The 12,398-nt window shown below is 39.1% G+C and overlaps 1 protein-coding gene across 1 annotated transcript in view; it reads left to right on the forward strand.

Annotated features, from left to right (window-relative positions):
* LOC121959261 (SH3 and cysteine-rich domain-containing protein 2-like) overlaps window positions 1-12,398 on the forward strand; it is a 36,080-nt gene that overhangs the window by 10,465 nt on the left and 13,217 nt on the right. Inside the window, exons 2-3 of the mRNA XM_042508493.1 lie at window positions 6,998-7,364; window positions 9,559-9,653. Coding sequence (XP_042364427.1) covers window positions 6,998-7,364; window positions 9,559-9,653 — 462 coding nt within the window. The remainder of the gene's footprint in view (window positions 1-6,997; window positions 7,365-9,558; window positions 9,654-12,398) is intronic.

Genomic DNA, 12,398 nt, shown 5'->3' on the forward strand with positions numbered 1-12,398 from the left:
TCGCACTAAAGGTCGTTTCAGTAGGTGCAGCTGGAGCAATGCCTAATGAGGTCTCCTTTAATTTAAAGCTCGGGTCACTGCAAGAAGAACACCAAACTCAATCAGGCTCCTGTGTGTCCACTGATGCTTTTTAATATCATGAGCAGCTAGAGATGTCCAGTAAAAAACACTGCAGTGCAGTGTCAGAAACGGGTGCATTACATTATCATCTAAACTGCTCAGTAAGTAACACGACTAACAAGCATTAAGAAACTTGCGGGAGTAGATTTATAATGATACAATATTATATTGATTATTTGTACAATGTTATGATACGCTTCTGTTGCAAAGTCTGCCATGATACAATTTAGATTTGATTCAATAGTCTGCAAATGATATGATATTAGTAAATATCTGAATTGTATTTACTTTCTGGACGGAAAAGGTAACACAGGCATGCTGCATATTGTTTAAAATAAGACGACAGTATGTATTAGTGTTCTTCGCTTTGCATCAGTGATATTGGATCATTGGTCATTGAATTTATTTATCAATCCAGATTGCTGTATCATTACACCCCTCAGAAATAACATACAAAACACTGTACATATTACATTGATATTGTAGGAATTAGAGTAATGAATCTGGATCATACAGTATATTTGATCCATTCATTTGTCATCACTCGTGTTATAATAGGCTGATTCTGCTTTCAGCAATAAAACAGTAGAGTCTAACTGTAACAGTGTAATTACACTGCTGTGTAATGGTTATGCAGAAGGATACAAAGGCATACTGCTCATAGATGTCACTGGTGTTAGACCAAGGGTAAAATAAGCATTTCTTAACCAAACCAGGCTTGTAATGTAATAATGCTTCGGACTGAAAGCATTTTTATGAATTTCATGTATCTGCACCAAGAATTGATTCCTGACAAGATGACACCATCAGATAAGATGTGCCAAATGTTTGGCCGCTGAAAATACTGGCAGACGTGTAGTGACAAGACAGTTATTGTTTTATTATTATTAATTATTATTATTATTATCAGTAGTAGTAGTAGTAGTAGTAGTAGTCATCCCATAAAGAAAACTGTCATTTTTGTCCAACAATACATTATAGATGGTTTGATGTCATGAATACTGGCACCAGCAGTATATTTCAGTTTCTGACGTCACGACTTCATGTAAATGACTTGCCTTGTCGTAAACATGAGCTCCCAAGTTCCACTGAAATGAAGCAACTATGACCTCTGCCATTCTGTCGTATCTGTGACCAAGCAAATGTCAACATTCATCTTTTATATACTCTACAAACTGCTCTTATTTGTGCATTGTCTGTAGGTACCCTTTTTTTTTTGTCAAAGCTGTTTTGTCATTGTTGGTCTGTTATGTTTTAATTTTGGTTTTTTTTTAGATGTTTATGGCTCATCAAGCTAGCCAATTTGCTAGTTGTCTGAGGCTTATGCGTGTTAATTTGTTGTTGGACTGACTTGTGCCTGGTTCAGACTACACAATATCAACTCGATTATGGCCTACCGTGGTTGTTGTAGGCTGTTTGCTTGGCTCAGGAGCATCAGTGGAATATTAAGTGTGTCATGGTAGACAACAACCAACATCCTGTCTTGTTCCTCTGCACCTCCGTCCTAATGACATAGCGTGTGTAGTCAAAGACGGTGAGCTTTGTCTGGTCATGGACCAACATGAAGTCTGTTATGTCTCTGCTAAATCACGGTAAGATTTTATGACTGTAGACGCTAATCCTCTTTTCTGAAACAGTGAACACTGTAACAGACAAAAATACATGCAGTCTGAACCAGTATGTTTACTGTTTTGTTTCTATTGGTGTAAACTCTCCATGTTCTGTAGATTACTTGATGTCTTTTATTTGAAAAGTTAATTTTTTTTTCTCTCTTTTCTGAAATTAGATCCCTGTCATCTAATTTGTTATTTGTAGGTACTGTTTCACAAGCGCTTCCATTAAAAAACTCTATCAATCTTTTATTGAAAGAGTTTTTAGATCACTGCATAGCCATGCCCCTACATACATAGCACAAGCAGACAGATTGATCCAAAGATGGAGGACATTGTGTTCAGGTTACGGTCTAATCCTCTTTCCTTAAGATTGCAGTCAAAAGGTTAAGAGTGTTTGTAGACACAACCACAGACAAAACCTTATTACTGAAGCACTATACTTACAGATGTGTCAGAAATATTAGCTTATTCTTCTTTTCTCTGATGTTTTTCACCTGTGTTGTAAAAAGAAAAGGAGGTGTGGAAAAGCCTGGAGGTTGGGACTGTGTCGTGGTGGCGACAGGATGACTTTTTCGCCTTTTTCTGGCATCTTGTGTGAACACCCCCCCCCCCTAATCATTAATTTATCCAGGCATTCCTCACAACAGCCTATTTATAGAAACCTTCACCAAACATCTCTGTGCTCATTTTCAAACGGCCAAAGAACAAGGCTGAGACGCCTGCTCTGTCTCCACTGTACCATTTGTCTGTCAGAGGGGTGATAGAGAAAGGCGCTGGTGCATTGGGCTTTCAGAGACAAGGGGGGAGGGGATGATGGCAGTGTTATATTCTGCCTCTGTTCTTTCTTTCACCTATTTTTTCCCAAACTCTCTTTGACTGCCCTCATACATTTTTTTATTCTTTGCTTCATCTTCTTCCTCAAACACCAGTCTGCTCTAGTACACCACACTTGCACTGTGATGAGCTAATTGCCGTCAGTAGTTCAGAGTGTGATGGGTCTCCAGTTCTGTGATCCATAAATAGACTTTTCAAAACCTTACAGAGAGACACAAGAGTGCCATGGAGAAATATAGAGATTTGCATTCATTAGAGCCCTGCCTTTGATTTCTGTTCTGTTTTCAGCAGAGGATGTTATAGGAAAACACACCGGCAGCTATACTAACACACATTATAACATAAAGGCAAACATATATAATTAGAGTAAGCATAAAGGATAGGAGATAATCAAGATAAGGATGCATGTGGTGCCCTGCAGCTCCCAAATTTCAAAAGCTCAGGCAGCTGCAGTAATATTTTAATTGCATGTCATTTTACTTATATCTGATTTATTATCAGTGCATGGTATAACTGGATTTAGGTGCTAGATGGTTAGATGGTTTAGTGCTGCTGAGAACAATCGTGGCTGAATGTGTTAAAGACCTCAGGTTAAACCCGGTTTTAGAATCAGAATAACTCTAAGAGGCGTTGTAGGCTACTAACCATACTGAAATTTGCTTATACAAGCTTAACAGGATGCGTTGACAATTTCCAAACAGATTCAGGTTTTCCCATAAATGACTTTATTTGTGCAACACGGCTGTAGCATCCTATTTGTGGTGCATCCCCACAACATCAGTATCTGGCACCAAATATAGATTTTCTAGTTTTGCCGCATTTCTCTTTTTCTCTCTCTGTCTCTCTGTTCTCGTTTGCGCTGCAGAGCGTCCTATGTGCACAGATGGAGCAGCACAGCGCCAAGCGCAGTGAACATGAAACTTAAGCAATCGTTAATTCACATAGTTTTAGTGTTGTATATCGTTTAACCAACCTACTTTAGATAAAATGGGCTGCATTCACATGCAGATCATGCAAAGTGTGGTCCTGCACTAGCTCCAACCAGTGTAACCGCAGCAGAAGAAGGTTTGCTTTCCTTCGCCTCTGCAGCTGCTCATGTAATCCATCAGTCATATCTGGTCAGCGCTGATCAATCCAAACACTAACTGATCAATTGTTAGCTGCATTTAGCTGCTGAACCAGAGTCTGCTGGCACAGTCTCTCATTCTTAGGCTTGGGTTGTGTATGCCTGTCCGATAAATCCTGGCCACTGAATAGTGAAAAACAGTTTACAGGTCATAACATTTATCATTTGTTTTGGAAGAAGTAACAAATTTTGCTGTACCCCTACTTTAATTGGAAGCAAGGGGCTAACCAAAACCTTAAAAAACATCCCCAGACACAGCACACAAATGGACAATGATGTCCTCATATTTCTGGATTATTGTACTTCAGCTTGGCCTAACGCCGAACTGTGAAAGTGCCCAGTTGTTGGCAAGCTGCAAGAACTACATTGCATCTTTATACATTTTGGTTATAAAACACCTATTTCTTTGACTGTGCTTTAGTTTAACCTTTATGGGACAGGATAGATGGGATAGTGTAAATACTGAATCCACTGAATAAAGGATCCACTGATGAACTGTGTAAAATCACACGCTAATGTTATTTAACAGTTTAACAGTTATTTATTGCTTTCATCAGTGCAGGTCTGTTGACGATGTAGATTTTAATGGAAGTTAAACTGAGTGTATACTGAAGCAATGGTTCATGTCGATATGAAAGTCCAATTTTCGTGATTACTCAACCCTGAAAAACTACTTAAAACTACATTTGGCATTAAGGTAGCTTTCATTCTTATATCTTGTTTATTTCTTTGTTTCTTTAATCTTCATAAAAGCTTGGGGAGTTCAATTAAGTTATTGATTATCAGTCATGTGTTGCCTAGTTTGTGCCTAAGGAAACTGTTCTTATCCCCGTGGAACTGGAGCAAAGAAAGGGCTTTACCTCAGGGAAGATTAACAAAGTCAGACAAGTTAAAAATCTAATACTGAGGAACATCCATTACAGAATAGGCCACCAGTCGAGCCAAGAAAAGGCCATTAAGGAAAACATGGACTCAGCTCCCTGCAGAAAACATTTACGAGAGGCACTTGCTAATGGGTCAACAGAGAAGACTCTTTCATCACTCAAACTAATTGGCATCTTTGAATCTGTGGCTTAAGGAAGAAAAAGAGGAACCGGCTCAATGTTATTGATGAGATTTGCTGTGAAGAAGTGTGATGGGCCATGTGGTGGCTTCAAAAGGTACAATAGGTGTGATGAGGACACTACCTTCACACCTTTTTTTATTTTTGTAGAGGCAAAATGTTGGACTTTATGCTACATCACTACAAACAAGAGTATTTGTATTTGTAGTATTTTGCAGTTTCTGAATAAATTGCAGATGTGAATGCTCAATGTTAAAGAGCTGGTGCTTCAATGCAGTTTTAGCTCTCAAAGTTGAATAATATCACTAATGTTGGCTTAAATGGGTAAAAAGAAGGTAAATTTGTAGGAATAATTGGAAAACTAGGTTTTGGCTTAATTAGTATTAATTTGTATTGTGAAATCTTTCAGACTTTATTGGCTGATGCTTAACTGACTTGCTGTCATTAATTGTTGACTGACACCAATAGTTAATAAAAACTGAGTAATATTTTAAGGTTGTTGAATAGTTGATGTTACATTGAACAACTGGCTTAAATTGAGTATGTTAATGCCACAACATAAACAAATATCAGAATTGAATAAACTCTGAAGAACTTTGAAGTTGGAGGCAGGACTCTGGTTATCGACCCACATGCCGCTAATGAGCTTTCTGTAAATTGAGGAGGTGCTCTTCAGTCTCAGGGACCTATTACATCCTTGCCCTCATTCTCCAGGCCATTCTCTTGATGTATGAGTTCATGCAGTTATTATTTTCATATATTGGATCCCATCACTCCTAAGTCCAGCATAATTGTTTGTCATTCTCAGTTCCTCTTTGTTGTAGCCAAAAGCACTCTGGGAAGTGGACGCCGGCAGAGTCAAAGATGAACACAGTGTTTGCTGGGCATCACTGCATCAAATGCAAAGGTGCAGGCCACTCAATAAAACTAATCAAACGTGAATTTTAAGGGGTATTGACGCGCTTTGATTCACGAGGGATGGCAAATTTGTGAACTAAGGAAAAAGGGGGGGAGAAAAGCTGAAGATAGGAGATCAGAAGCCAGCCTGGCAGGGCAAGGGCAGTCAGAGGGTACAGCTAACAGTCTGTTTGGTTAACAGACTGATTTCTCAAACATTGCACATCACCTCGAGCTGGAGACTTCTTTTTTTGTTATTTCATAGGCCACTTCTGTTGGTCCTGCTTTAAAATTTCACCCATTGTTGTATACTTGTATAATGCCACAATTAAACAGGGTGTCTACATGCCCTTAAAAAGTCTTTAAAATGTATAAATATAAGGCTTTAAAGTCAAAGGTTCTGTGTGTAGAATTTAGGGGGATATAATGGCAGAAATTGAATATACTACAATAAGTATGTTTTCTTTAGTGCATAAGTCCCTGAAAATAAGAATTGTTGTGTTTTTCATTAGCTTAGAATGAGCCATTTATATCTATATAAGGAGCAGGTCCTTATCTACAAAGTCCGCCATGTTGAACCACACTCATTTTTAATGTGCAACTGCCTTATTCAGTGTGTTTACTTGTTTTAATAACCTGATCCATTCGTTTTGAAGAGGAAGAGACCTTTGGGGACAATTCGGCTCTTAGTAACAACCCTTTTGAATAATGAACATGAACACATTTAGCACATAGAGGTTGCAGCTTGTTGTAATCTGCAATCCTCACTGCAAGATGCCGCCAGATTTTATACACTGCTCCTTCAAATAATCCTAAATTTGAACTCAAGGTCTCAATTGACACAAATACATACTCTTCTATGTAAAAGTCCACATTTCTGATGTTGCAAATCTCAAACAACTGAACCTGTTAACTTACTACAACTTGTCCATAAATCAGCCTTAAATTTTGTTTGACTATATCTTGAACAGATGTTAATCATTGAATAAGTGTCTGATGCATGTAGAAACCCTGTTAAAGCCCTTGACCAAGTATTTTCCTATAACATTAAATTGTTATAATTAGATAGGCAACACCCACATTAAAGGTGGAAGACTGTGGGTAAGGCTTAATCACATTTAATTGACAGTGGTCTGGAAAAATAGCCAAACAATAGTGTTTTGGGGCCTTTAAGACTTTTGTGTGCTTATTGTGGTTTGTGCTCACTTCCCCAGATGGTGGATGTGTTTTGGTGTTTTCAGTTAACATTCAGTCCTCTGAAACAGAAACACATTTCTCTTAAACTGGTTGTAATTTTACATTCTTTAAGGTCTTTTTTTCCCCCTGTTTTTGTTTGTCTTTCAGTTACAGCGGTTGAAGCGCTCTCTGTCCTTCAAATCAGTCATGCGCAGCAAAAGTATGGACAACTTTTTTCAACGCAATAACGGCGAGTCCCGCACTCCCTCAGCCCTCATCACCTCACCTCCACCCCCGCTCTCTCGTTCCCCCATCCCCGAGTCCCCCCTGGGCTACGAGCGCTCTCCGTCCCACTCCCCATCTACCAGTCCGAACCCCTCATTGTCCTCACACTCACCTTCCGTCAGTCCCTCGCTGTCCGTGACCTCTAAATCCCAGCCAAAGTCTCAGGCCCAGCCGGTCAAGACCCACTGTTTCCAGGAGCACGTCTTCCGTCGGCCTACCAGCTGCCAGCGATGCAAACACATGATCCAAGGTAGGTCAGTTGCGGCAGCTACTTCAAAAGCATTTTTGTTGCTTTCATCACTACCTCGTGGTGCACAACATACATTAATAAATAAATAAATAACCAGATGATAAATGATTTCAAAAGAGTTTAGACATTCTACTGTACCTAGCTGAATCAAGGTGCTCCTCATTAATGTGAAAAGATATTAGTTAAAAAAAAAAGACTTTAAAAAAAAAAAGACTTGGTGTAACATCAGATTACAAGGGAGCGGCAGATATTTAAAATAATGAAACAAATTTTGTCAGTGGTTTTCCAAGAACCAAAAATCAATACTCAGGATCATCCACAAATCTTACTGTGGATCATTTAGAATGGCCCTATTTCTTCTGCAGCAGCAAAATGTCCCAATTAAAATTATTGACAAGCTCTGTGGTCCAATCTTGTTTTCATGCCTCCTCTGGGAGTTATATTTCCTTTTCTTACAACTGGTTTGCTGATGTTTCTCAGGCATACCTTTCATGCAAGTCCGCTGTATTACCTGAATACTCAGTTATTAAATGTTAAAATTGGGATGGCTAGAAAAGCAGAATTCACATTTATTAGTATATGCAGCTAAGCGTGGGCCAGTCCAGAGCCGAACTGAAGACTTTAGTAATCAGCTTTTATAATCAGAAAATGAACATGTCAGCTCACAGCTTAGAGATATTTACAAGCATTAAGTGTATACGTCCCAGTTTAGCGTACACATCAGCAGGTTTAAGTCCTCTGGCTGTCTGCAGATTGTGATGTTTGTTTACAGGCCGGGGACACATTTGTGAACCCTAAACACTTAGTTACTGGCAAAACTGTTCAGCCATTTGACCAGTGTGAGGAACACATTGATAAGTCACAATTCAGGGCCAGGATTTACAGTACTTTCATTGTTGTGGCCCCTTGCGGTTTACATGAAACTTCTTGTCGAAATGATCACCATTGTGGACTTTTTATACAGAAAATGAATCTCTAGATGACAATGTGTTAATTGTGTGTGAAGTGTGTCTGCCTGTCATTTGCTTCATTAGCTAATGCACAACTTATTATGCTCTAGGAAGGTGCTGCACAAATACATTTAACATGCTCTACCTCGCCTTGGGAGGCCAGTCGACTGTAAACATTTTGCAAACAGATCACAAGGCATGCAAGTGTCACAGCTATATTTAGACAGTGTAGTTAATACTCGCGATATAGGTCTCACATGTGAGGCACCCAAGTTTTTGCTCAAAGAAACACGGAGTAATTAAAATTCAGAATTCAGTTACAAAGCATCTCTAAAGAGTCATTTTAATTGTTTGAAGTGCCAAAAAGGAAAACCGACACAAAGCTACAGAATGTGGCTTTTGAATACCATTAATGAAAAACTGTCAAAAATGCAACCTTTGCGGGGCGGCCTCCAGCTCACCTGGTAGAGCATGTGCCCCATAGAGGCTGAGGCCTTGCCAGCAGTCTCAGTTCGATTTCGACTTGTGGCTCTTTGCTGTATGTAATCCCCCCTCTCTCTCCTGCTTTTCATTTCTATCAGCTGCCCTGTCAGTAAAGGCAAAAATCTCCCCAAAAATAATCTTAGACAAAATGTAGCCTTTGCAGTAATTGGATGTTTTTACTCATTAAGTGTGCAAAAGATAAAACAACTCTGGACAGATAACACTGTGTGGCAACAAGCGGTCTACGCAGGGTTCGTACACGGTGCTTTAGGCACTTGAAGTACTTGAAATAGCAGTCCTGGAATACCTAAAAACCAGCAGTTTTTTAACTTCTTTAAAAAAGTACTTGAATATAATTAAGAGGAAACGGAATGATGAATTATTTTAGATTAATGTGTTTAAATTTTTTTTGCCAGTTGCTTGCCTAAATAATTTAACCAGTTGGTAATATGTTCATTTGAGGCCCTGGTATCATGTATGCTCCATTTAAAAAATGTACAAAATTCTTTTGTCACAGATGGTTTTGGAGAAAAATTGAATCCCTGAAAATAACAATGAGTTTTTGGAAAAGTACTTGAGTGACTTGAAATTAACTTGCCCCTTTCTGTAATAACCCTGTCTACGTTATTTCTGCTATTACCTTCACCTCCCCTGATGTTGCCGTTTGTAGAGGCCTTAATCTGTTGACAATAGCAGATGTATTGACAGCTCTCCTCAGTCTGTTAAGATGTGTTCAAGTGAACTGTTTGGTGTCCATGCAGGGAACTCCAAGCAGGGGCTGCGCTGTAAAGCCTGTAAGCTGGCAACTCACCTCTGGTGCTCATCAGAGCTCTCCCAGCAGCCCTGTAATGGCAAGGTAAGAACACCTCAGGCTGACATTTCATTAAAGGGATACTTTGCAGATTTTTAACCAGTTTTGCATCATAACAATGTGTGTAGTAAATGAACTGTGGTAAACTTTGTTTAATCTTACCAGTTGATCAGTATTCTGTCACTACATTGCCTACCTTAAAATGTCTTGTGAACAGGAAGTGGACCATACTGTTTCCTGTATTGCAAAAACAGAGAAAAAAAATACTGAGATTAAATTGTAAAACTAAATAGTGCTGGTCAAGTAAGAAGCAAGATTCTTTGACCGCACTGTTTCTCATCTATAATGTTTTTTAGAAACATATGTTAGTGTAACTGTAACCCAAGATTGTTCAGTTACCAGCCGACCGTTATATTGTATACCCACCAACCGAAACTATTACTGGTCTGGTGCGGCACAGTGAATTCTGGTAGGTTTTCTACATCGTTGAGCAAAAGTGAATGCTACAGCCTCTTTTCTCTGTTCTTTTTTTCTGTTCACATAGCACCAATTTCAGAAGTGTTTGTGTCTTTCTACTGCATAGGCAGCCTAGCTTAATAGAAAAGACCATTTTTCCAGGAATTAAATACTTGTTTAACACCCATCACCATGCACTATTCACCTTTTAAAAGAACAGTTACACCTCATTGCCCACATAAAATAAAAAATACAGTAACATGAAGTTTCTCTACAAATGTCTGGCAGTGATATGACACCCAGAGATATGAGGTCATCTAGTGTTAACAGGGGTGTGAAACTCTCCCAAAAGTAGCTGGATTTGCTGCCTGGTCAGTGAACAAGCAGAGAAATACTGTATGTGTAATCAACATAATATCATTTTATTGTTATCAGTACTAATGATATCTGATTTTTTTTACCTGTCTTTTTTTTTTTTTTCTACGACAGTGAAATTTCTAGTTGCCTTCTTTTTAAAGGGACATTTTAAGCGTCATGTTTCATTTTATTTTCTCATTCTTATGACACATGACTTGTGAAGGGACATTTCTCATCAGCATAAAATGCTTAATCTGTGGTCAGGGTCACTTTGTATTAATTAATGATATTAAAGTCAGTTATCTCCCAGCATCCATGGACAAAAAGGTTTCTCACATAATTGTGGTGTTATATTTTGTTTTTTTGTTTGTAAATGTGCTGGAAATGGATGAGTTTCTGTAGGCCAGAGACTAACCCAAAGTGCATTGTGTCAGCAGAATTAAACAGCATCTGGATGCTGTAATTGTCTCTGTCAGTCTGTTGGCATAGCCTTTAGTCCTGGTAATATGCTTAGCCTCAAAGCCCCCGCCTTGTTAAAAGAGGATAAAGGCCTTTACAAACCAGCAGAGACAAAAAGGAAGATTTTATAAATGGGATCTGGACTGACCAGTTTTTCAAGGTAGACTAAGAAACTGGGAAACATGCGAAAGGGTAACTGTGGGATCAAATTATTTCCCAACTATAAATGCCATTAGAGAAACAAATGCTAAGGAGAATGACACTGATAAAGTATCAGTGGCCAGGTCCCAACATTTTTTCACTCAGCCTTTTTGTCCTTCCTCCCGCATGTGCTGCTCTTCTCACATAACGCCCTCTTCTCTTCCTCTCTCTTGACGGGGTGCTACATTTCCTTCCTCCCCTCTCAACTCTGTTGGAAAATCAATATCTCCCTGTACCAGCTGGTCTGGCTAATTCAGTGTGAAAATCAGTGTGTTTGAGGCGCACACAATCCCTCGAGGATATGACACGGCAGGCTCTCGCCAAGCCTTCGGCAGTGTCCTTTTCGATCACTGCACACTCGTCAAAGCAAGGATTAGGCATTTTACGGAAACTGGATGGAGTTCGAGGCCTCTACATATATAACTACGTCACTTTAAGGTCCGGGGTTCACTGACTCTCAACCGAAGTATGTCATCCAAAGCTCTTGTGTGTAAAATGGTTCCTTATGGAATTTTACTCGTTACTTCTTGTTATTGTATTTGAAGTGCTGCAATTGCTCAGGTGATTTCTTCTCTGTATGATTTTGTCATCACCCATATTTTAATAAAATGTAGAAAAAACTAGAATGTTTGAGGCAACAATGTCCTGCTGATAAATAAATGGAAAAATAGATGGACAACATAATGGTACGAATAAATGTCCTAGGAGTGGTAGGAAAACTTGAATTTGTGAGGAGAAATGTCAGTCAGAGTCTTGGGATGACTTGAGGCCAGATAGAGCAGCGATGTGGTTGCTGCAGGGCGAAGAGAGCAGAGAGTTCATTAAACAGGAGCAGGCCACCTTAGTGTGAGACTAATCATGACTACAGTATATCTGGTTTAAGTATGTAAGCAAGTATAAGTCTGTATACCCCTTTTCCACCAAAATTAGCGCATGCATGCAGGTTTTAAAACATGGGTAAACCCACTTAAAATAGGCTTTAGACTCCTTTCCCATTGCCAGTAGAGCATAGCTATGTATGCGGCTCTGCATCAGACGAATATGCCTTTCTGTGTGAATTTTTTGCTCTTGTTGTTTTTAGTGTGTTACATCTGTGGTAGAAAGCAGCGTGAATGGAAGGCTTTGAAAGCTTTATGGTGGTTACTTCTCTTTGTATATTGCTTACTTATTCAGCCTCTCTTTCAAGATTGGTGCAGATGGTGCATTTTGATCGATGTTTTAGGCCTGTCATTGCATCTCGTTGGTTGAGGAGTTCAAATTAGCACGTTCATCCAGGTATTGTGTTTTTATCAAAGCCAATCAGAGCTCAGACTGTTT

This window comes from Plectropomus leopardus, chromosome 19, assembly GCF_008729295.1.
Source record: "Plectropomus leopardus isolate mb chromosome 19, YSFRI_Pleo_2.0, whole genome shotgun sequence".
Taxonomy (NCBI): Eukaryota; Metazoa; Chordata; class Actinopteri; order Perciformes; family Serranidae; genus Plectropomus; species Plectropomus leopardus.